This window comes from Carassius auratus, chromosome 31, assembly GCF_003368295.1.
Source record: "Carassius auratus strain Wakin chromosome 31, ASM336829v1, whole genome shotgun sequence".
In the NCBI taxonomy this organism is placed as follows: Eukaryota; Metazoa; Chordata; class Actinopteri; order Cypriniformes; family Cyprinidae; genus Carassius; species Carassius auratus.
In genome coordinates, this window is record NC_039273.1 from 834,615 (window position 1) to 862,611 (window position 27,997).

Here is a 27,997-nt window from a genome sequence, read left to right on the forward strand (position 1 = left end):
AAATAATAATAACTAAAACTAAACTTTAATAATATATTAAACTTATAATAATATAATAATATTATAAATTAATAACAACAACGAAAACACAAAGATAAAAAATTTAATGTCAAATTAAAATTAAAAAAATAAAAATAAATCTTGAAAAAGCTGTCGTAATGTTATCATTTAGAAACTACAATAGCATTTAAATAATAAGATATATTATAAACTTATAAACATATAACATTAAAAACCCCCACTAAAAAAAGTCCAGCACTGAAATAAATTGTGTGCACACACACACACACACACACACACACACACACACACACACACACGCACACGCACACACCAACACATACAGACACGCACGCATGCATGCACACAAACACACGTTTGTTTTGGTGTAAATTGGGGACATCCCATAAGTGTAATGGTTTGTATTCTGTACAAACTGTATATTCTATGTCCCTTCACCAACCCTACACCTAACCCTAACCCTCACAGGAAACCTTGTGCATTTTTACTTTCTCAAAAAAACTCATTCTGTATGATTTATAAGTGTTTTGAAAAATGGGGACATGGGTTATGTCTTCATAAGTCACCCTCTCCTTGTAATACCCATGTCATTATACAGAGTTGTGTCCTGATATGACACAAAAACAAGAACACACACACACACACACACGCATGCACGGACGCACACACATACTAAATGCTCCACTGTGCATTTTATTTGCTCTACATCTAGTGACAAATTGGAAGGATATCAAGTTGTTGTGGCTGGAGAGCCGGAGTGATCCATTAGAATAGTCCTGAAATGCAAACACTCGGAGCAGCGCTGGATTGCATAAATCTTCCTCAGAGCCGAGCGCAACAGACACACAGAGAGAGCAAGTGTGTTAACCTCCGACAGACATGCAGTGCTGCATCACAATCACACAGGTGAACTCATGCACACAAACACACACACACACACACACACACACACACACACACGTGACGTCCTGAGGGGCGTTTTCAGATCTCATCCTCATCACGACTGAATATTGCTAAAACTGCTCAACACAGCGTGAAATAGTCCTGGAAAACACTCACAAGATTCATATTTCAAGTCAAGGTCTTAAGGTTAATGGAAGGTTAACTTAAAATTATCATGCATAGGCAGCAATTCATTTGTAACTCCACATAATGTTGTATTAAAGAGCAAGGATTATCATCTAGACAAAACAAACATGGCTGAAGAAACAATCAGAGCATTTTAAGGTCTTATAATACTATTCTCAGTTTCCAAATCTAAATAAATAAATATATGCCTCTGCACTAAAATATATAATATCACACTGAAAATAGCATGGTTATTTTGATTAGGAATCTGGTAAATATCTTGTTATTTTAACACTATCACTTACAAAAACTTGCACTTGCATGCAATTATGCATAATTAATTGTTATTATAATAGTACATGTAACATGTGTGACGAAACACCTTAAAATATAGCGTTTCCAAAGATTTTTATTTCAAATAAATCCTACATTTTCAAATAAATGTTGTTGACATTTTTATTCATCAAAGAATCCTGAAAAAAAGAAAATAACATTCCATTAAATGTAAAAAATATTCAAATAGAAAACATTTTAAATTGCAATAATATTTTACATTATTTCTATTTTTACTGTATTTTTGATTAAATAAATGCAGCTTTGGTGAGCAGAAGGTAATTTTTTTTTTTTTTTTTTTTTTTTTTTACCAACCCCAAATTTTTAACGCTAGTGTATAAACCATGGTACAGAATGATTATAATATTTATATTTACATGGCACTCCCAAATATTTTAAAGAATATTATATTACTACGGTACACCTCAAAAAACATACTAATAATTCTGTCTGATTTCAGTACCATATGTATCAAAGTACAACAGCATTGCCATCACTGTACTGCCACAGAAGTGTGTTGTGAAGGCGTTGTGATGGAATTCAACATCAGAGCGTTGTGCAATGGTGTATCTGGGGCAGAATTCACCACTTCCACCCAGACGTTACATAAGATGTCTTCACATCGCCGCGCGTCGCTTCTACTGCGGGATCAAGCAGCTCAGATTTTCTAAAGCCATTCACTACGGCACAGACAAAGCTTTCACTTGCATCATTTATTGACGTACTCCATTAAATTTGCTCTCTTTAATTAGTCTTTTATTGAGCGCTGTGTGTTTTTAAGTGCCAGTGGAGCGAGGTTTTGAACAATGAAGCTTCCTCATGTCCTGGGTAAGTTTCTTGAGCAACAAAGCGGCATATTAGAGTGATTTCTGAAGATCATGTGGCACTGAAGACTGGAGGAATGATGCTGAGAATTCAGCCTTTCATCACAGAAATAAATTATAATTTAAAATATATAAACATAGAAAACAGTTAATTTAAATTATAATAATATTTCAAAATATTTTTTGATCAAATAAATGCAGCCTTGGTGAGCATAAGAGACTTCTTTCAAAACATAAAAAATCTTTTAAACAGTGATATAATCCATGGCACTGAATGATAATCATATTCATATTTACATGGAACAACAAACGTGTGTCTGACCTCCTCCTAAACAGCCGCTCTTTTGAACAGTCTGCTATTTAAAGGTTATTATATTTATAATACGATGAAGGCTATTGGCGTCCAGGGACGCAATTGAAAGCTACCTCACAACACTTCACCTGACCTCATCAATTCAAGTGTTTTTAATCAGATGCATCTTTGTGAATCCCTGCTGCTTCGGACGTTTCCCTTCTCAAATGTTGTTGATCTCCATCTTATATATTTCATGAACCGAGGACAGCAGACTGTTAACAGCCTTTTTTTATGAAATGTCGAAGTTTAAAGTAAATGCACCGCTGGAAGAGATGTTCACTGAGCCGTTGCATTTTGGTTCTTAAATGTAATAAAATAAACCTTGATACATTGAGATTTCACATGCAGGCAAGCCTTCCAATAAACACAAAAAACACTGATTGCTTTTTAGTATTCTGTCATGCAACAATTATTGAAAGAAATGCTGAATATTAAGCATTGCACTTTAATATGTAATGCATTTGTGAGGAAATAATACCAATGACTTGCAGTGCATTGACAGAGGTTTAAGACTCGTTTCATCTAATACTGAAAGAAATTAAATAAATTCACCCAGACATTACTAGTAAATCTTACAAATAAAGACTAAAAACAGTAACACATTGAACAAGAAAGACTAAAATAGTATTGTTTTGTGAAACACACTCCAATAATGTAAAACACACTCCAAAAACACCAAAGCAACATGCAAAGATTTACTTAAAACACTTTAGAAACAATAAAGCAAAATTGTGCATGGGTAAAAAAAAGAAAATAAAAAAAGGGTAAAGGCTAAAGATGCCGCACTGCATTGTTTGTGTTTGCAGCAGGTATTATTTTGTCTTTATTTTGTTGATTTTGTTTGAATATACAGACTAAGAGCTTCTCAAGGGTTAATTTGCACCACTCAGTTGTTTAGGGTTAACTGGAAAATATAATTTTTGTCTTTATCAAAGGTGGGCTACAGAGGAAACACAATTAACATATTCAAGGCACTCGCCTGGTTTCTCCTGTTAGTCTTGGCTAAAATTAAACTGCTAAATGCAAGACTTGGCCTAACGAGTGTCCAGAGCCTAAATGAATAACTGCTGATTAATTACGCTTCAGTCACTCATCGGAATGAATCCAGGGAATGAGTGTGATTTTCAGCTGATAATTGGAGTCTGTTTTACAAGAAAATACTTTTTTTTTTTCTCGATCTCTTATAATTCAAGAGTCAAGCTGTTTCTGTGTAATTCTCAGTGAAAGTTTCTAACAGTTGCTGAGTGAAAATTGTTTCAAAGTAAATTGTACACTAATTTTTACACCAAATACTAAATAATTAAACATCAACTAAAAGAAAAAAAAACACAAATGATACCTCATTAATACCTGACTTGTTTCTCCTAGACAATAATGCAATTAATTGGACAGCAAATTTAGACGTTACTCATGTCTCCTGCTTTTCAGATGATTCTCCTCTAGAGTTTCAGAAGAGATCTCAAACTGAGCTCAGATTTGCCAAGATATGGTTTGCATTCAACTCAAACATTTCCCATCATCATCTGAGGTGCTCTGCACATGCTTATACTTTTGTGTGTGTGTGTGTGTGTGTGTGTGTGTGTGTCTTTTTACATCTTCAAAGAAATCTTTGGAAAAACATGTGAGGCAAAGATGATTCCCAAACAAAACCTACCTTAGAACTCCCTTACGTCTCCAGCTATGAAAGCGAACCTCTAAGCAGTGAAATTGTTCTTCTGGGATATTATGCAATCTGGACAAACATTCATTTTAAAGCCTTCTGCTGCTTTTCCACAGCTCTTCTGCCGTTCCTGACACACAATCCTCCTGCATCTCCTCATCATGTGCTCCAGTGATTCTGTCCAAATATTTACGGATGTATAGATTAGAGTTTAGACGCTCTTTGACAGACTCCATTTCCATATTTCCTCCTGCCACATTTGGCCTAGAATATTTGCGCTGAGTATACAAGTTTCACAGCGTGCGAAATGAAAAAGAAAACACACATAATTTGCTTTGGCTTCTTGTGTAATCATGAATAAATGACTCTCATAATCTTTCAACATTCACAACAACATACTAAAATAAACACAGCACAGGAGAGAAGTTTAATTGCATATATAGTGTGATTATGGATTACTAGATGATATATTAGATTAGAAAACCAAAGTGAAGCAACACAGTTACAACTACAGGATTCTAAAACTGAATATATGACTCTATATGACTTTTACGTCAACATAAAATCAAAATTGACAATCTTTTTTGCATATTTCTGGTCTGTTCTTGTCATGTTAATCCAAAAAGTACTTTTTTAAATCTATCATTTAACTGTAATAACCTCTGAAACAACTTTAAGAAACCCTTAATTTTAATTCTGGCATTGTAACGTGCACTTTCCAATTCCTTAAATATTAAATCGAATCACTCTGTCAGTTATTCTCACTGAATATCATGTTTCACCGAGAAATATGTCAAATTATACAAGTAAAATGATTTGCAAACACTTTTTTTATGTTGAATTAAAGCTATTACTTCCAAATATTTGCGGATTTATAGATTAGAGCTTTCTTAATACACATTTCTTCTCTTATTGATTTTCATTTCTGTGCATTTCATTTTAAATAATAACGTCTTTATTATCTTTCATCTATATGGAATGACCTACAAAACAACTTCAAGAATCATTCTTACATGTAACATCTACTTTTCAATTCCTTAAAAATTAAATCTTCTATTTATTCTCAATGAATATTTGGTTTCACCCAGAAATATGTCACAAAATGGGCTGCAAACAGATATTGAAAAACGAATATATGACTTTGAAGTCAATATGCAATAAAAAACTGCAAGTGTGCACTTACAATAAACAAATGTCATTGTGCATTGGATGCTAATATAGTTATCATTATCTTTATAGTTTTTATTCTATCTGTGCACAGGCCTTTATTGTTATCAATTTTTGTGCATGCTATTCTAAGCAAGCACATTTTTGTCTTTATCTTCTATTGCGCCCTCCATTTATTGTCACTGAATATCATGTTTCACAACACACCTACATGACATTATACAAGTAAAATGGGTTGCAAACTTCCAAATATTTACTGATGCATAGGTTGGAAATGAATATATGAATTAGACGTCAACATGATATCAAAATGCACTTTCTTAATATGCATTTCAGTTCTTATTGTTATCCATTTTTGTGCATTTCATTCTACATGAGAACATTTTGTCGTTATTATCTTTCATAAATGGAATAACCTCTAAAACAACTGTAACATGCACTTTTCAGCTAGCCAATTGTTTTAAATTTATATTAAGTGCTGACCTTCCATTTATTCTCATTTAATATCCTGTTTCACCCTGAAATAAGTCACATTACAGAAGTAAAATGGGCTGCAAACAGATCTAGAAAACCAAATATACTGTATGACTGTGAAGTCAATATGCAATAAAAAATGCAAGTGTGCACTTATAATTAACAAAATGTCATTGTGCATTGGATGCTAACATAGTTATCATTATCATCATCTTTATAGTTTTCATTCTATCTGTGCACAGGCCTTTATTGATATCAATTTTTGTGCATGCTATTCTAAGCTAGGACATTTTTGTCTTTATCTTCCATAGCGTCCTCCATTTATTGTAACTGAATATCATGTTTCACCAAGACATGCATTATACAAGTAAAATGGGTTTCAAGCACCTTTTCATGCTGAATTAAAGCTATTCTTTACATATATTTACTGATGCATAGATTAGAAATGAATATATGAATTCAGCATGAAATGAAAATGTACTTTAATAATAGGTTATCCATTTTTGTGCATTTCATTCTAAATGAGAACACTCTGACTTTATTATCTTTCATATAAATGGAATAACCTCCAAAACAACTATGACATGCACTTTTCAGCTCCCCAAAAAATAAAATCAAGTACCGTCTATCCATTTATTCTAACTTAATTTTCACCCTGAAATAAGTCACATTACAAAAGTAAAATGGGTTGCAAACAGATCTAGGAAACCAAATATATGACTCTGTCAAGTCAATATGAAAACAAAATTTAAACATTAATCATTTAAAACCTTAGAGCATTTAAAGCAGTGGACGATAAATCTGTAAGTGCACTATTATAATAAACAGAACAACTTTACTGTGCATTAGCTCTGATGTAATATACAGTAGTTACTCATCTTTATTTTTGTTTTTGCCGTGAACAGCCTTTTTAAAATCTGTATTTGTGCATGTTATTCCAGATCCACTTTTTATTTCTTTATGATCTTTCATCTAATTGTAGTAAGTAGTACTAGTTTTTATTCAGGCATGTAACATCCACTTTTCACACCTTCCATTTAATCTCACTGAATGTCCTGTTTCCCTCAGAAATGCGTCATCTTGCATAGAAGAATAAAATGGGTTGCAAACAGCTTTGTTTTCATGTTGACTTGAAGATCAGAGTTGCTTTCTTGTTCCCAGTGGTTATGTGCTTTGGGATGTGAACACAGTTATAAAAGCGATGGGTCAGGAACTATTTACAGGAATGCTTTTGTCAGGTTAAGTGCTTCAATGCTTAGCGGTCTTGTACCAAAATCCTTGAAGCGTATGTTATAAATGGCATGTCAAAGGGCAGATGACTAGATGTAGATTTAGACACGATGATGCAGAGTTTCAAGCACAACACGGATCAGATCCTGTAGTACGTTGCCTCACCATGGAAGCCTGTAGCCTGACCTACTTAGTGCGGTGACGTTTGCTAGCATTAGGGGGATCTGGCAACCACACAACACTGCTCTCTCTCTACTTCTCTATTTTTCTCTCTGTCTGTCTCACATCCGATGGGGCCAAGTCTGCCCACAAGACACCGCTGCCTCTAGCATAGACCCTTTCATGAAGTCAAATGTTCACACAGGGATTTACACATGTATAGTCATGTCACAGAAATTTAACCATGCCTTAAAAATCCAGCAGCTTAAAGCATCCAGCTCCTATAACATGCATGAAAAACATACCAAGCCAAACATTTCCTACTAATCTGAAGCAAACATCAGTGGTGTTTCCATGTGCTAAACTCATCTAGTACACTTCTAGATGGTTCCTATGATGTTCTAGGTGGTTTTTAGGTCAAATCACCATGAAATGTATTAGGTGGTTGTTTCTAGGTGGCTTTTTAGGTCATATAACCACAAAAGATATTGACTTCAGCTTGCAACTACTATAAAAACAAACTGTAAAATGTGGAGAGTTAGGTATGAAAGTGTAATATACATTAACAATTTACATTAACAGCTGCTTAGAAACTGTTAAAAATGGACTTGACTTGACATGAAGCAATCTACAACATAAATTATAACTCTTTAAATCAAACAAAGAGTTCCTGTAGCGTATCAAAAGTTGAAGAATAATAGAGCTATACGAAAACTTGTATTTTTACCCAATTCCGTATTTCCCCCCCAATTTTGTGCTTTCCGTTAAAATGTTTCTATATTTTCTTTTAATGCTAAAATTAAATTTTAATAATCCAAAAAGAATTTCTAATCACATGATTTTAGAAAATATATATATATATATATATATATATATATATCTGTTTTATTTCAGTTTAATTTGCTTCAGTGTTTTTCAATTTTTATCTTTGGGCATTCCATTTTAATTGTTTAATTACATTCATTTAATAACCAAAAATGATATTTTATCAGCTGAATTCATAAAACAATTTAATAATTTATTCAAATTTAACAATTACAGTGCCATATGAAGAGTGCTTTAAAAAAAAAAAATCTTTATCATTTGTGTTGTCTAATTGTTCTGTATTCTAGGTTTTATTATTTAATACAAATTTATATTAAGGAATATAATAAAGGAAATATAATAAATGCATAAAACTATATAAAGAGTAAAAGTAAAAAAAAAAACAAATTCTGTGTTTTCCATTAAAAAAAAATAAAAAAATAAAAAAAAGGATGTCTATTCATTTGAAATCATAACATTTTAACAAAAAACAGTAAAGTAGTGCCCTATGGAAAACATTAAAGTTCAGTGACATTTTTATGACTGGATTCTGTGTTTTCCGCATTGCAGAAATCACCGGGGCCTAGACTAAAGATGTAGGCAGTTGAGACAGAGCGCTACCCACAATTCCCAATGAGCACAGTGTGGGCCTCAGGCCGGGTCAGGTAGAGCTAATGTACACACACAACACTGACACGTGTGAGAACGCCATACTGGAAAATATTCTAACCTCATGTGATCCGTGTACATCAGACCCTCGGGGCACATCTCAGCCTGGCTTGCTGTGCATATATGACTACAGATTAACATACACAGCACATTTCCAGTAAATGTGTCCCACTTAATTAACACTAATTTTTATCACAGATAAGCATGCATGAGCTACACGTTGGGTTCCACGTCTCATTTAGACTCTCATTATTTTGAGCTCTCTGGATACTTGTGTATTAAAGAAGCAATCAGAGTGATATCAGCCCTTAAAAGCTGGCTGTGAATCCTCTGATGTCGGATCTGACAGGTCGCTTCTCCTCGGACTCGGCACGCGAGGAACGGCAGATGGTCATCATTAACGCCGGCCACGCTTCAAGGTAATCTGCAGTCATTCAGGAGGTAAAGTGGGCATGATTTCGCAAGTCTTCACCAGCTGCCTTAACGCTAGAGTAAGACCATTTAATGGATGGTTTTTAAGTAGTCACTGGGTGCTTGTCGGAATCAAGGGTGTTTTAATTGCTCGAAAGAGATGAGGAAGGCCGATACACCGCAGGAGTGGGTTCGATTACTCAGATCGCCACTTACAAACCTCACGAGAATCGATCGTATCTAGACAGGAGTTGGGATGATTTCTCTGCATCCCAATTTGCACACTATCAGCTGTAAATAGTGTACAAGATTAGAATAAGCGCATATATATCGCATTGCATTTATTAGTGCATAATATACTGAAAACATTACACCAAAAGTGAAAGTATGGTGTCCTACTTCCGATTTTTCAAGTGTGAATCTGTGCCTGGCTATTATTTCCCACATCATATGATAATACTGACTCAAGATATACAATGGGACCATTATTCATGGTAATTATATTAAATCATAGCACTTTTTTGATAGTAAAACATGCATAATATTCCAAAGACACTCACTACAAAAAATACTGAGGAAGTACCACTGTACAATGACGGTGCATTTACAGGCAACTATGATGTAGTTTTTCAGTGCATGAATCTAAATGTGAAATACTAATGAATTTAGCTACATGTTAATGTTTATAGCAAAACGCAAAGAGTATGAAACTAGGAGGTCTGCAGTATCAAAATGCTTTTTAACACAGCATGTTCAAATACTGATATAGTATAACAACTTGTGTATATACTTCTGAGTGTATAGTGTCAACCAATAGTTAAGTACATGCATTTAGTGCACGGTGTAAGTATGTGAATTAGGCTGAATATCATGCCTAAATATGGACATATAAAATGATCTGATTCATGACACTGAAAACATTTTCAATCCTACACCATCCAAAAAGAGCATTATGGAAAAAAAGGGGACAACTTCAGAGAGACTGAATGCTAACAGAGGGCTTTCCCCAGGTATTATAGACGTCCTTGTTTTGTTTTAATTGACAGAGCAGATGAAAATAGTCATAAGAATCTAAATAATGACCTTTTTATCATCATTAGTAGAGCTCATGGGCAAACTAATGATGCAATGTATGAACCCTTTAAATGACATTTCTGACGAATTATTTATTAGTGAGAATCTTGGACAGATCGGGTGTCTCGAACAGAGCGAACACTTAAAGTATGAATTGATAAAAACAGCAGGTAAGGAGGAATGCAGAGTCATGTTGCCATGGCAACTGCTTGCACATGAAGACAAAGGCTATACCTCTTCACGAGCGAGAAGGCGGTCGGAGGCGATGAGAGCTGACACGCAAACACAAATACATGCTCACTTGCCAGAGCTGAGTTCATACGTTTGCCAATCCACCTCACCAAACATGACTTCCACTGTAGTGAGGGTTTGCGCCACACATTACATTTCTACAGAGGTGGGCAGAGTAGCCAAAAACTGTACTCAAGTAAAAGTAAAAGTACTAGTCTGAATAGTTACTTGAGTAAGAGTAAAAGAGTATCGGATAAAAAATCTACTCAAGTAGTTAGTTACTAGTTACTTTGGGTCATATATACTGAGCCTATTTTTATTTATATATATATAGATAAAATGTATGTAATGTATGCGTGTGTATAAATGTATATATTTCATAAGCCTTTACTCCAATTTATGTAATTTATAAAAACCCTGTCTGTTTACTTAAGTAACAGATATAGGTGTCATGCCATAACATATTTTTAATACGACTGACTTTATATTAGATGTGAATTTAAAATTGAAAGTTAATGTGATATAAAAATTGCTACTAATCGTTCATTGTTCAGAAAGAGAGCAATTAACATTTACATTATTAAAGATCATTTTCACTGACAGTCTAGAGTTCAATCACTGTCAGAAACTCCCATTAAAATCACTGAAACTGTTAACATTGTGAAATCAATATCTGAATTATAGATTCGAACACACATCTGCACTTTGTTGAGGTATTCAGTCAGTGAGCGAGTCAAGGAAGCACCGGCATTTTAGCGATGACTCATCAGAACACCTCTGATTGGCCATTGCATTCAAAAGCTCAACAGAATCTTGTGTAATTGGTTATAAGACGCAGTTCTGTAAAAACGCATCTATCTCTAGCTCAGCGCCGGCAAGCGATCACATATCTGAATTTTGCAGCTGATGATATGACTTGGTGAACGTACTCAATCCGGTGTGATCGTATTAATATTAATAAAATATGAATCTGCTATTTTTGGTCTTTTGGAAGCTGCATTCAGCTTGACTCCCCTCTGTTATAAGCCACACACATACAACAAAATAATGTCACAGTGGTATCGTGTACTGTAATTGAATGTAGCCTAAGTTATTACCTGTTAAAAATGTGTTATTTTTTATTCATGTAATTTTTTAAAGCAAAATATGACCCTATCCTTTTGACTTGAGGTGAGCTTTGATTTGAACATGTTTTCATAAGACTTACAGTCTTTAACTAGTCTTGTTGGAGACTAATATGCCTCCATTTATATTTAGTGCAGTCACTGATGAAAATTAAGGGTCAGTTTAACAAAATATATTGATATGATTCGACTGCACAATCCTGATCTGAAACCAGCTTTTTGCCCAGGAAATATTCAATCATGTACTACAGAAGAAACTGAACATTCAGTCACGACACACATGCAGTGGTTTGCATACTGAGCAGCTCAATGGTCAGAAAGTGGTGAAAGGAGAACACATCCTCATCTCTCCAGCCTCTCTCTCCGCACCTGGGTTAACGATGACTGCCCATGAAATGAGCTCCGGGCCATGGGAGCATGGAGGTCAGAAACAGCACAGGATCAGATAAGACTCTGACCAGTCTAGCTGATCTACAACCTTATTCATCTACTCAAACCCGCACAAACATCACAAGAGATACAGCAGAATTCCTCTCAGCTAACCCTTATAAAACATGCTGCTGCTGTATTATGACACCTTAATGATATCACAATAGATTAGATTCAACTTTATTGTCATTGCACATGCAAGGTACAAGGCAATGAAATGCAGTTAGCATCTAACTAGAAATGCAATAAGCAGTAAGTACAGGATATACAGTGTATACGATATGTTACAAATTTACAATAAATATACAGATAAGGCTATGGACATAATTTACAGATCTTTAAATATGATCAGCATGATATACAGATAGGTGTACTTTGAATATACATATGGATTATGTAACAAGTGTATGTACCCTATAAGCAGAAACTATGAACATATGAACATCATTTACACTAGTGCAATGGACAGTAAAAAAGTGCATAGAAAAATATTCCAGTGTGCAAACATATTGTTCAGTATTCTGGATGAACAGACAGTAGTGCAAGTAATAACAAGTGAATTGTTTTTTGTTTGTTTGTTTGTAAACCAGATGTAGTCTTGAGGAGGGGTGAGAAGTGTGTGTGATGGTGTGTGTGTGTGTGTGTGTGTGGGGGGGGGGGGGGGGTGTAAGTGTCAGAGGGCAGCATTCAGTAAGGAGACAGCTGTAGGAATAAAGCTGTTCCTGAGTCAGCTGGTAATTGTTCGGAGGCTCCCAAAGCGCCTCAAAGAGGACAGGAGGTTGAACAGTCCATGGTCAGGGAGGTGTCCTTAAGAATGCTGCGATCTCAACGTAGACAGCATTTTCTCTGGATGTCCTCAATATCAGGAAGTGGTTTCCCTGTGATGCGTTGGGCAGTTTTCACCAGCCTCTGCAGTGCCTTGCGGTCAGCAACTGAGCAGTTCCCATACCAGACTGTGATGCAACTGGTCAGGATGCTTTAGATTGCCAAAAAGTTCACCAGAAAGGCTGAAGACAGCTGGTTCTTCTTCAGTGTCCTGAGGAAGAAAATTAATCTGCAGATTTAATGATTGAGTTGGATTTATGCACAGACTTGCAGTGGTGGGTGTAGAGGGAGAAGAGGAATGGGCTCAGCACACAGCCCTGTGGTATGCCGGTGTTGAGTGTGACGGTAATGAAGCAGGTTTGGCCTGAGCTAACATGCAGAGATCTTTTGGTCACAAAGTCCATAATCCAGTTGCAGAGGGAAGTGTTAATGTCCAGGCTTCCAAATTTTGTGGTCAGCTTGGAGGAAATGACAATGTTAAATGCTGAGCTGAAGTCAACAATCAACAGTTGTTTATATATGTGTTGTTATTGTCCAATTGTGTGAGTCCAGAGTGCAGCATTGTGCATACTGCATCCTCTGTGCTCCTATTGCTACGGTAGGCAAATTGGAGTAGGTCCAATATGGGTGGGAGGCAGTTTTTGTGGTGTGCTAGGACCAGTCACTCAGAGCACACTGAGATATACCATGGTGCCAATATACACGGTAATAATGTTTAATCTCCTACAGTTTCACATTCTAACAGACTTCTACAGCTGTAAAAACACACATCCATTTACAAACTCAACAGCAGATCGGGAGCACGGTTTCCCTTATTTATTTGGGAGCACGTGTTGAAAATGCTGTGGGATTTGGAGGCGTTATGTACGATCAGAGCGATGGGCAGGTGGGGATCAGATGTGCTTGCAGAACTAAAGGGATTAGTGACCACTACAGAACAGATCCATTTGATGTTGGCACTCTCTCCCAGAGCCGCCACAGACACCGAGATCTGCTCGCTTCACGCACAGACAACACAATGAAGCCAAATATATAAGCCGAAAACGGGAATGTGAGTGCAGCTGGCCTTTGCAAACCTACCAATATGATGCTACAATCTTTCAAGTAGTAGGGTGTTCTGGGTGGTTGCTGTTGTCACTGTTTTTTAAGTTTCTGATTTTGGTGCCCTCCTCAATGCACGTCTGTGGGAATTTTTTCACCTTTTCTAATGTCCAGCAGGTGAAAATGGTCTGACTGCAAATTGAACTTCAACACTTGGTTTTAGAGGTCTGAACTCATTAGTATTATGGAGAGTTCAAGTAATGTCGGAGAGATCATATTTATGGGCTGAATGCATGTGAATGCACCACAAATTCATAATAAGAGTACTCTGAACTTTCTTGTGCATCAGTGAGAAAAGATGTCTTGACAGAAACTTTGTTGAAATGAATGAAAACATTTGTTCTCTTTTACAATAAAACTAGTTGCATGTACAAAATACAGCAGTTCATATATTATAGGTTTCATAAGAATTAAACTTACAACGCACCTTCATAAATTAAATAAAAACGAAACCCTGATGCACATTCTTTTTAATCATGTTTCAGAAGTAGAGTTTTAAAATCTTGCTTTTTTGTAAAATAAATAAACAAATAATAAAATTTTTTTATAAAGGTACACCAGCCTTTTAAACAAATGACTTTAACACACCCGGCATTGTAATTACAACTTCCCAGCTTGTAATGTCCCAGGAAGACTTGAATGTACCATTAGCAATATTATTAGTAAATTCTGGTCCACAGTCTTAAAACAAAAAAGGATCTTACAATAGATTCAGTACCGGTTCATGATGTTTAGATCCTTCAGATCACGGTTTTGTTTTTTGATTTTACTAAATCTTCAATGTTCAATAAAGCCCATTAAAAATATTTTCCTACAGCATCAGATGCTTAATTTTTTTTGTTTTGTTTTAAAAGTAAGGACCAGACTCCAGCACTTAGTGTTGAACGTGTGAAATCTTCCAGCCGGCCTGGACTGAGAGATCAGAGATCTGGCCAGCGTAATAAGAGAAGATATCTGGATGTTGTAGCCTGAGGATAAATTGGTAGAAATTATCCCTTATCTGGAAGACTGTGATAGGGTTCCCGTCGGTTTGGGATGCATCCAAATGGCTTGAGAGTAAGTGGATTTAAAGCTCAGTGTGTCAGAATGACGTGCTCTAGTGCAGATGCTTATTAAAACAGGGTTTGTGGAGTAAACATCAGCTGTCCTTACTGCAGAGCTAAACTGAGAGTGTATGTACATAATTCTGCTCAGTTACACCGCATTATAAGATTGGACTTTATAATAGCTTTCCCTTCAATTAATTCTATAATGCTATACATACAAGTAGTTAATGCACATTCAGAAACAGAAATGTTCTGAAACTCTGAATCATATACAGTATATACACTTGTGAAAGTCTGTAACTTATTTGTTAATCATCATCCATTAATACCAAAAATGGCCTTTGATTTGGGTATATCTTGATTTATTTTATCACACACGGCTAACTCCAACAAGCTTAAGGTGATCGTGATCAATACTTCAGGCACAGGTCAGGCAAGTATTTTTATGACTTTCCAGACAACTCCATTTACTTTTATTCATTTTGCAAATGCTTTTATCCAAAGAAATGTGCAAATCCACAGATTTTGACAGTTCATGCATGTTTTGGGAATCAAACATGAGATTTCAACATTGCCAGCGCGGTGGTCTACCACCTGAGATGCAATAACAACAGTATTTGTACTGCACAAAATATCTGGATCAACACATGATCTGGACCCCGAGTGGTCTAGTTTGGGTGTGGCTCTAATCTGGCCTTCCACAGGGACAATTATTCATGAAATGTCTTTATTAAAGGATGAACATTTAACAAAAAAGTTTGACTTCATTTGATATATACCATTCAAAAGTTTGGGGTCAGTAAGATTTTATTTAAAGAGAAATTAATATTTTTAGTGGATGTATTAAATTGATCAAAATGACTTTCAATTAGTGATGTAATGATTAACTGTGTGCCGGTTGAAAATTGATTCAAATATGTGCCGATTCAAATAGTTTTAAATGGTAAATAAACTGCGATTAATTTAGTGGTAGGAGTTTATATGAATGGATGTCTGAAGGGAACTTACTGTCTTTAGAAAAGTGGTATAAGGTATTTTCTTTTTTCATCTTGCCTCTGTATAATGCATAATAAATGTTCATAAGTGCAGCGTGGCTTTGCTTACAGAAGTAACCAAGGAAACGCTTTAAGCGCCACCTGCTGACAGAGAGTGAATCTGCGTCTAGTTCAGCTCGTCTGCTGTTTGGTTTCATGTTGATTTTTTGTATGCATAATTTTAAAAAACTGAAGTCAAACCAATCTGTTTTTGCTTCAAATTTAGAAAGTATACAATCTAATTTATATAAAAAAACTGCTCAAGTTGCATGTATTCAGCATCTTTGTTTAAATCATGATTAAAATGCAGGTTGTCTCTAATATTAAATCGAAAGAGCACAAACAAAGCCTTAATTGTGTTATTTATTTGATTTGAGGCTTTAGTTTTGTTATTTACATTTACATTATATTTAAATTTTGTTATTCAGCAGACGCTTTTATCCAAAGCGACTTACAAAGGATGGCAATAAAAGCAATTAAAACCAACAAAAGAGCAATAATCTACAAGTTCTATATTAGTATATTAATATAGTGATACATTTCAATTTCACAAATAAATGTGCAGCATTTTGTCCAAGCAATAATAAAAGGACACATTTAATTGATAATTCATAATATAACATTTTGTTTAAAATGACAATTCTTGAAATCAAAATTGTGAATCGAATTGTGAGTTGAGCGAATCGTTACATATCTTATTAGCACTGTTTTGGATGGATTGTTTGAATGCATTAAGGATTGTAAAATTCATTGCATGCATTGACGAGTTAACGTTAACATCCCTAATATAGATAGATGGATTGATGGATAGATAGATAGATAGATAGATAGATAGATAGATAGATAGATAGATAGATAGATAGATAGATAGATAGATAGTACAAGAAATTAACTGAAAATCAGTAATAGGATAATGCTTGATTCTCAGTAGATTCTTGTTTTATTCCATTACAATTCATTCTAAATTATGATACAATATCATTAGCATTCCTTTATGATTTTTGGTCATGGGGATCCAGTATATCAGCTTTAAGCAGGGGATTCACATACAGACAAGTACCAGCATGCTAGTCCTAATGTTAGCGGAGAGCACTTTCACTCTTAAAACGTGAAAATAGAGAATCGCGACAGGACTGACTTTAGAGGACAGACAGCGAGTGAATCATTCCACGTATATAATCACAGCAGCCGGGCAGATTTCTTAATGCTGCTCTAATACAGAGATGGCACATCACATATTTACAATCTTCAGTGATAGAACTTGACTGGCATTTTATAACATGTGAGAGCATTCACATTCACACACAGAAGATCCCTGAATGATTTGATCTGCTTGTCAACTTCCTGGCAAGTTATGAAAGACTTGAAACAATGTTTGTGCATAAAATATGACAAAAAATATGTAAAAGCCCTGTGAAATGAACACAAACGCAATATTTCTTCTTGTTATATAAATGATTTTGAAACTGCAAAAACAACATTTAAGCATTTCAAAAAGACATTAACATATATTAACTGGAGAAACAATATATTCAAGCATTTAATTTCAGTGTTTTTAAAAGGCCATGCATGCATTTTTCCTGTGGGAACTACTGATATCTGACTGCTGGGGATGCATTATGACTGAGAGAAATAACTCAGTATAATAATAAGTCCATCACTGAAACTCCTCCCAGCAAGACCCGAATTATTCACACACACCATTAGCTTTTACTGTAAGCACTCCCACAAATGAGGAGATTTAGAGAAGTCTCATTTATACAACAGTCACATCTGAGAAAAAGAGAGAGTCTCATCGTGCACAGGAAGAAATCTCAAATTCCAATCGGTCAGAAAATCAACACAAAAATATAACAAACATGTTTCGTCAAATGAAAATTACAGAAGCTAACTGGAAAGAAAAAAATTGGTATCTGGTGGTGATAAATATACACACAAACACACAATATAATAGAAAATATTATATATATATTAAAAAAGATGTAATAAAATTTTAAATTTATACTATAAAAGTATATTTGATATAATTTTATATAGGCAGATTTAATTTTATATGAAACCTAAATTATATCAGGTGATATTTTACAGTGCAATTTTTAAATGATGAAATACATACTAAAAATATAATTTAAATACTTTTTTTAACCCAAAAACTGAATATACATACTCATACAGCAAGGTTTGTTTATAAATAAAATGAAATATGTAATTATATTACATATACAATAACAGACAAATTAAATACAAATACATACACATAATGAAATGCATAACAAAATAAATCATTAGACTCTGTTTAGATTCTGAATTTACAGTATATCATTTTCATGTTATTTTTTTCAAAACAGTGCTCTACGTGACTCTACATATAAATATATATCCAACTCTTGGTTTTAGCATCAATTTTAAGCCCTGCTCCCTCATTAGGCTTCATGTGAAGTGCGTGTTTGGCGTAATGGAGAGTCGGGCATCAGTCAGAAGCAGGCCAAGTTTGATCTCTCTCTCTCATGCTGGCCAATTACCCAGAATTCCTTTAATTCTCCTCCAGTAGCTCCATATATCCCCCCGTCCGTCTGTCATCCAGCTGCCCCCATACAGCAACAATTTTCAAACTCCTTTTATTGATTTAGACGGGGACTATTTTTGACCCCCGCTGTTGGAGGACAGGACACACACTCCAGACTCGAGACATCTCGAGTGACGCTTTCCCATCCATCAGACATCTCTCAGAAGCCAAAGATTAGCTGGTTGTGTTCTGATGGATTCATGCATTTGAGGAACTAACTTTATCTAACTAAATTAGCATTATGATCAGACACTTTTAATGACGGCACTGTATGAATTACAATAGCGTTTTAAAATGACATGTATTCAAATTTAGCATGCTAACATGTACTGTATGCAACATAACTAAATTATAAAACTCAAAATTATCCAACAGAATATATATGAATGTATATATGAATAAATACCCAAGGATCTGCATAGCACAGTGATGTTTTTGTCAAATAAACTATTACAATCGTTTCCATGAACTGAAATTAAGCTGAAATAAAATATAAATATTTGATGCAAAAACTTTAACTAATAATAAAAAAAAAACACTAAAATTTAATCTAAAGAAAATTATATATGAATCAATACATGCATCTCTACTTTAAATTATACGGGCAGTAATATAGTCAGATCAAATATAGTATGTGCAAAGTGCATGTTTGGAAGTCTATGTTGGATGGCAGCTCACATTCATGAGATGTGGAAACGTAACAGCGGTCTTCTAAATCGACTGGGAAAGAGGTAAAAGAGGGCGCAAGGAAGACGATGTTTTGCATTGAAACACTAAACAAGGTTAGCAGAGAGACCCGCTGGCTTCCAACCAGTGATGGGTAACCATGGAAATGAATATTAGCTCGATCTGAGGAGATGCAAATCGTTCTTGGAAGTGCATGTGCACCCACAAATGATGGAGGTGGATTGGTTCAGTGTCATTAGGGTGATTTCTAAGGCTGCATCACTATATATATATATATATATATATATATATATATATATATATATATATATATATATATATATATCACTCTCAGCTCTCTTGCTAGATAAACGTTATTACTATTAACGTTACTAGCCAACGTTGGCTGGCGAAAATATGGCGGACTTTCCAGTAATGTAATGGACAAATGCAATTTGACACTAAAAACAGTATTACAGATGATTGTACAAGGCTCGAAATTGCGACCATTTTGGTCGCATGTGCTCCTGAAATTTTATCTGTGTGATTTGAAAAAATTATAATTGACTGCCGGCAAAACCTTATTTGATCGAAATAGAATGACTGCTGCACTTGACAGGGTGCATATAATAGTATTTTCGGAGAACGGTGATCTCAATTTGAGACAAAAAAAAAAAAAAAACTGATTCTCAATTTATCCAGAATCGTGCAGCTCTATCACTCACGATATTCATAGATCCTTTGGGATGTTTTTGTCAATCAATCAATCAATCAATCAATCAATCAATCAATCAGTATTATAATATATTATATTATACACATACATATTTATATTTCAGAAAGGTAATCTGAAAAATAAAGATTTCAAAATGGTAGACTGGTAAAATTGGTGGAAACAACAACAACAACAACCCTGTCCAGGTCACATTTCACCCCTAAATAAAGATAATAATAATATTATATTATTTTCCCTAAAATAATAATAATAATAATAATAATAATAATAATAACTATAAATACAATATAATTTACAAATAAGAATATTTGTAATTTTGTGTTTAATGCATTGTTATATATATATATATATATATATATATATTTTTTTTTTTTACTGATCTAGAGTCTTGAAGAAGCAAAAAACTAAAGCTTACAAAACAAACAAATAGAAAAAAAAGAAAAAGAAGAATAATATTTAATTCACACATAAATAAGTAAACAAATAAATAAAGTATACGTCATTATCCTTAAAATTAACTTCATTTTCTTCAAGCTAAAACAGCTACAACATATGACCAGACTCTTGGTTACCCATTTATATTTCAGCACCTATATAGATATATATATTTTTTTGTCAGACAAACTTTGAAGTTTGCTTGAGGAAGCCAGACAAGAAAGTTTAAAAAAGTTTTAAAAGCATAAAGTTTAAAGGTTAGGTTTAGAGTAGTTGGAAGTAATTTTAAAGATTAAAGTTTGAATATTTTGAAGGCAGTACAATCTATTAGAAAAACAGATGATAGATAGACAGATAGATAAGTAAATAGATTAATAAATTATTTTTTTAATAACAATATATGACACATTTCTTTAGGTATTTACTACATGGTTATTGGTAGAACACCAGCCACAAACCAGCTACCATATTACAAACACCAGCTAAAAACCTTACCAACAGAGATGAGAAATGTTGACATCCTCATTACTCAAGAGCTGATCATAACAGCACTTCCTGTGCGGCAAATGAAGGGAAGCACTACATCGCAGTGATGCCATTTATCATTTATCCTTTTTGGCCACTTGTTTATTCACAGTCCTTGTCGACCACGTCGTTATTTCACTTCTAGCCATCTTATTTCCGCTCTATTCAGTTTGAAATGAGTCTCCTGCACTCTTGAGCGAACACACGCACTCGTCTTGGCCTTGATGGTGAGCAATGCAGTCGCTCGCTCCATGCGACAGCGGTAACTATGGCGATAACACCGAGGAGATCTGCAAAACATCTCTCCTAAATGCTCGCACCAGAAATTAAATCACAAAACATGGCCAGGGCATATTTCACCCCAAAACCACAGGAGAGAAACAAGACATTTTATTTTTGCATTAATGAAGCAAAGCCTATTGTAAGAAGATTTAAGTTTTTGGGCATCATTACTTTCATGACAATTAAGCCAAAAATTCTCGCCAAAATTATAATAGTAACTATCTCAACACATTCAGACATTAACTATACTCTCACTTACTCACATTACTGTAATTTTTTTTTTTTTTTACTGTATTAGTTGAAGAAAAAATGCTGCTAACTTGTATTAAAAAGAAAAAAATTGCAACAAATACAATTATGACCAATATTTTACCATTTAAATAATATAACATATGGAAAAATGTAGCATTGTCTAATTACAGTAATTAGATTTTTGTCACATAACAATGAGAATTTAGTAGAGGAATGTTCTGCTATTGTGTAGATTTTGGGGTGAAAAAAGAAAACAAAACAAAATGTCTCACATTACAGAGGCTTAGTCTGTCCATAAGCTTCAAAAAAAGACAAAAATCTAAAATTTTCACTAGAATAAAATAGAAGTCTATGGATCATGCATCATATGGATAAATGTATCTATGTGTTATTAAAGTAATGAGAGAATTTAGTGCAGAAATGTGCTCCAGTTCTCTGCAGGTTTTGAAAACAAAAAATGTAAAAAAAAAAATGTTTTAAATTAAATCCAGTTAACTCACATTACAGTGGTCAGTCTGTCCATAAGCTTCTTGACAAAACACCAAATATTTACAATTTCCATTAGAATTGTATTAAATGTTTTAAAGTTGACATAATTACCTCTGAATTAGTATTCATTACCATCACCTTTACTGTAGAGCTCGTTTTTAATAAAAAATGTTTCCTTTCAAAGCCATTAGCCATTTGACATGTGGAGTATACTGTCCTTTTGCTGAAACTAATCACATCATTTTAAATCTCATTTAGACACTCACTACAACAGCCCCAAAACATATCTTGACACTATAAAAATGTCATAATGTAACTGCAAAATATATAGAAAATGTCAAACGAATGCCGCAGGACTATTTTCCTGACATTTCTTCTGTTTATCAGCTAATGATTTAGTGTCAGGTCTGAGCAGAGGAACCACGGGTGAAGAGAATCACATTAACCATGATCAACCACAAACAAACACAAATATCTGTCTTCATTTTAACACTAGATCAACTGTTTTAGCATTTCAAACTAGAGGTAATTTATATCTAACGCAGTGACATTCATACAGCTTAAGCGGTTCATTGCTTATTAAACACCGGGGCTCCTGTGACGCATTAGGAGAATCTCTGCTGAAACAGACGGCCGCTCACAGCCTTAACTAAACATTATTAAAAACCTTCAGCAGACATAAAACACTGCAGTGTGAGAATGAGAGACAGACAGAAAAAGAGAAAGTGGACAGTCATTAACCTAAGAGCAATTGAGGACAATACAGATAAAAAGAGAGACATTTGGACCCAGAGGGACCTAAAAAAAGACATCAAATCAGTCTTATTGAACTCTGACATTACGATTTTATCACATCCACAATACCAAAACCTCTCTCAGTCATCTATCTTCTGCTGAAATATATTTGAAGACCATTTCTGCAATAAATGTGAGGGTTTAATAAATAATATCTCAGTTAAGATACCACTGACATTATTTTAAATGTCTTTTTTGACATTCAGGACAGTTTACACAATTTAAATTCACTTAAATGCTGTTCTTTTGGACTTTCTATTCATCAAAGAATCTTAAAAAAAAAAAACGATTTCCACAAAAATAACAAACAGCACAACTGTTTTCAACATTGATAATGCAGCAAATCACCATATTATTAGAATGATTTCTGAAGGATAATGACACTGAAGTAATGACACTAAAAATTCAGCTTTGCGTCACAAGGATAAATTAAATTTTAAAACATATTCAAATATAAACCATTTTAAATTGTAAGAATATTTCACAATAATTCTGCAGAATATTTTTATCAAATAAATCCATCCTCGATGAGCATGAGAGAAGTCTTTCAAAAACGTTAAACTTTTGAACAGAAGTATAAAAAACAAAAACAAGAAATGCGATCCAAATAAAGCTTCACTATGTATTAGTTAAAGCCTGAAAAGCATCCATATAATGCCTTAAAACACTGTCTAGATTGGCAGCTCACCAGGTTCTGGAAGAGAGCTACAGGCCTTCATAAGACGCACGACTGCACACACTACATCACTGCTTGACAGCTGAATTAATCATCAGAGTTTACACTGTAAAACAGTGACTGATCATCCCTGTGTCACTGTACAATCCACACAGCCGCAGAACCAGGGATTGTGCTGAAAAATCACACAATAACCTCTTATCTCTGAAAGACTTACCCACAGCCCTTCTCAAAGCTTCATCCTCTGTCTATAGCTGCCATCCTCAAATTTATCACCCTGTTGATAAGCATCAAATGCTGCTGCACAGGGGAAGGTCAAGTGATGAAAAGAGAAAAGTAATCACTAAAACTAGATTTTTTTGCATTGTATAAACAAAAACAATGATCACTGGAATGACGGTAGGATGACTGCCAGGATGTTGCTATGCAGTTCTAATGAATTCTGATCGCTATTTTCGCAAATATATTTTTAACCAAAACAAATGCACATAAACTAATCCAACTTAAGTGAGTGAAATATAAAATGTAAGAGCTGAAGGAGCAGTATGAGGGGAGCAACAAACCTCTGTTATGTACCCTGAGCGAAAAGCCATAATTATTACTGTGACGGCGATGAAGATTTATGTCATGCCAACCTAATAGATTAAATTATAGCACACTAAAAGTTACACACCAGTGAACACTAGCTCTGCGATAGGTCAGGACTCTGTACTGGTTTCCTTCAAGTCTCCGAAAGACACAAATGAAATAAAATGTGGCAAAACAAGATAAGACATAAATTTGTTATGCTAAAATGCTAAAAGTCCAATAGATAGTTCCAACTGTACTAAAATGCATAGTTTGTAATTATTTATACACTTTTATTTTTCAGCATGCGCACTCTTCTAAATAAATTCTTTGTCCATTAAGCCTGGAACAAAGTCTCTTGCAAATAATTAACAGAGCTGCATCCCATGAATATGTTTGAGCGGATGACGCAGATGTATCTGGAGGATGGACGCCTTTCATCTTAGCATTGTGGGACAGTGAGATGCTTGCCTAAATCTCTTGATAATCCGCCTCAGTTTGTAATGAAAGAGATAAATCAGGACCCTGGACAGCGCCAAGCAGCACTGACTGATATTACTGCAGCCTGGCTGGATTCAGCACCATGGACAGCGCCACATTCACACCACTGGATCGGACTCTAGGTTTGGGTTTATAGGGCATTATACGGACCTGAAAGTTTCAAATCTGTGGCAGCGAGAGCAGAAACACTATATGTAGACTCAAGTTCCCTAATCTGATTTGTGCCACATTACTGTGTATGTGATGTGAGAAAACTGCCTCCTAATACGATCAAAGAGTCAAAACACACACTGAACAGCTGCTGACACCAGTTAAAAACACTGATAGAATGTCATGTCTTTTGAAAAGGAATTGATTGACATTTCATTGTCCAAGGATGGGAGCAGCAAATGTCAGACAAACTGGGCGAAGAACCACAATGATATGGTTACTGTAATGGAGATTTATGCAATGTTGACCTGATAGATGAGATTATACAATCACAGAACTTTTCTACTGGAATCCTTCAGATTGGCATAAAGGAAAAAAAAATATGACATAAAAAAATAAAATAAATAATAACATTTTGATGTAAATAAAGTAACAATAAAAATAATGAAAATAAAAATAAAAATAAATAAAAATTATAAATTAAAGTAATTAAAAAGAAAATTAAAATTAAAAGAAAGAAATAAAAATAAAAATTAATAAAATAAAATTAATAGTATAGGTCCAGTATTAATTCATAGTACTTACATGATTCATTTAAATTGAAAAAGAATACAAAATAATATAATAAATAATATAAAATCAAAACGTATAATAATAAGATCAATAGTAATAATAATAATAATAATAATAATAATAATAATAATAATAATAATAGGTATTATTATTATTATATAACAAAATTAAAAAAAATTAAATCTTGTAGAAATAAACAGTACTAAACCAGCCACCACTTTAAACGCTACCTTAGGATAAGGTTAAAAACAGAGAGACAGGTTAAAACATTATGACAGCATCTACATTTCTACCAGAGGTGTTCTGACTGTTTATGACGGTATTGAGAGGTTCTCCTTTCACTGAAGCTTTCTGCATTTGTGTACCATGCTTAAAAACACAAAGGCACACGGTGCGGCTTGCTACATGAACATACACAACTATAATCGCCTATTACTATTCCACTCACAGCAGCCATGCAGTAAGACAGGAGAGGACCTGTGGTGGGCAGCAACAGCAGAGCCCACCGCTCGAACCCTCCCTCGTTCCCTCCCTCCCTCCATCCGTACTGACCATTCCTCTGTCAGCGTGAGTGGGTGTGTGTGAGCGATCGAGCGCGGATGAGAACGCGAGAGATTCCTCCACTCACCCTGACTGTTGGCGGCTGCCTCTTCCTCCTCGCATTCAATCAGGTTGTTGACCATCCTGCGTCTGCGAATCCCTTCGCTTCCGCAAAACTCTCCTCCACTTTGGGGAGAAAAGCAGAAGAACGGCCAAACGAGGAGAGGTGCGAGAAAAAGATGGAGAGATTTGCGCACCTGCCTTCCCCTGCCAAGAGCCCAGAGGAAATTAAAGGTGGATGGAACGAGATGCGTGTTTTTCTCCTCTGATTCTCTTCTTCTCACGCTCTCCTCTCCTCTCTTGGCTGTAGTGTGACTCCCCCTCTATCTCTCTTTTGTAGGAGGAGGGTATGACAGCTCAGAGTGGTTGGAGTTTTCTGGATGATGGAACACACTCTCTCTCTCTCTCTCTCTCTCTCTCTCTCACTCGCTCTCTCATGCACATGGGTATCCATGCACACATGCTCTCATAGTGGCTGACACAATATTTACATAAAATACAGTGAATGAAAAATAAAAATAATAATAAAAAATTAATATTTAAACTAAAATATTAAATATGGTATAATTAAATATTAAATAATATTTCACAATTTTAAAATTACAATTTAAATATAATTATTCTAAAATAATATAATAAATAAAATGTAAAAAAATATCTTGTTTTAGTAAGTAAAATTATCTAGGCATCCTGAAAAGAAAAACTTTACACTAAAATGTTATTGCTTAGGTGCTTTGAGCATGTTGCTGTGGGGTTGCTAAGGTGCTTGAGTGATTAAAACGTGTTATGAGGATGCTAAGGTGCTCTGAGTGACTTAATCAGTTGTTATGGTGTTGTTGAGGTACTCTAAGTGATTTAAGCATGATGCTGTGTGGTTGTTAAGGTGTTCGGAGTGATTTAAGAATGCTGCCTTGCAGTTGCTAGGGTGCTCTGAGTGGTTTTGAACAGTCAAGCCTTTACTGGTTTGAGTCCTTCATTCATTGGTGGAAGCTTTTTTTTTTTGTGTGTAAATGCACACTCCTTTCCTGAGGAATCATTTATCTACTGTACGTAGGTTATTCAAAATCATCTTTCAGCCATTCATGTCACCAAATAAGTGCATTCTGTGCTGGCAAATTTGTTTTGTTAAACACAATCGATGTAATCAGCAACTCTACAATGAGTCTTCAGGGATATCCAAAGCACAGCAGCTCTTATTCTGAAGTCATCTTATATGTATTTGTGTATATGTTGGGTCCCGATGCAACTGAAGTGAGAAAGAGATTGAAACTGAAGCGGTAACAAGATCACCTGGCTTGTTAATCTCAGGTGATTTCAGTTGAGTCACTATTGTAATCTGTATTTTTTTATTTTCTACAGCAGGTAATGGATCCTTATTCATGATGACTGCTTATTTTTATTTAAGACTGTGAATCAAATCAGATTCATAGTCTTAACAAATGAGTCACAAATGAATCTGCGTAAAATTCAGGCAATAAATCAATTATGAATCAGTGAATCAATTACTGAATCAATTAGTCCCACTCAAAGAACCTCAATTAGTTCAATCACATCACTAATTAGAAAATATTTATCTTACACTGTATCTTTTTGTGCAATAAAAAATAATGTTTTATGTGTATTAGAATTCTTTGGGTGCCAAAACAATCACCAACCATCATCAACATTAATATTACCCAATGACAAACAAACTAATATTCAGCAAGCCTTTCATATAAATCTAGAACTCTACAAGGTATATGTCACAGTCATGGAATTCTCTCTGTTCCTGTTTTCCCTGTTCAGTCCTGTTTTTTTTCTATGGTTACTTATGATTTGCAGCTGTTACTCATTCACTAGTCTCCTTATTTATACTCCCCTTTCGTTTCAGTCATTGCCGGTTATCTTTTCCTTTACTATTGTATGTGCTACTTTTCCCCCTACGATTATCCAGTGTCTCTTCCTTGTATGTATATATATATATATATATGATTAAAATACTATTTTTGGATAATACTCCTCCATTGTCCGCTTTAAATAACATAACATGTGACAAAATGACTGGCCACAAAGTGAGTATTTGTGAGCATTTCTCTTTCTTTTGTCCTTTTTTTTTATGGATTTGCTTGCTGTCAAGCTCCTCTGCCAGGATCAAGAGGATTGCTA

At 34.6% G+C, this 27,997-nt stretch overlaps 1 protein-coding gene across 3 annotated transcripts in view; it reads right to left on the reverse strand.

Annotated features, from left to right (window-relative positions):
• LOC113050133 (solute carrier family 12 member 5-like) overlaps positions 1–27,997 on the reverse strand; it is an 88,730-nt gene that overhangs the window by 15,860 nt on the left and 44,873 nt on the right. Inside the window, exon 1 of one of the 3 annotated variants that reach the window (XM_026212833.1) lies at positions 25,881–26,248. The exons of 1 other annotated variant lie outside the window; for it this stretch is intronic. In XM_026212833.1, coding sequence (XP_026068618.1) covers positions 25,881–25,935 — 55 coding nt within the window. In that variant the 5' untranslated portion in view covers positions 25,936–26,248. Of the gene's footprint in view, positions 1–25,880; positions 26,249–27,997 lie in introns of those variants that run through there. One more of the 3 variants, XM_026212834.1, reaches the window with a different exon arrangement.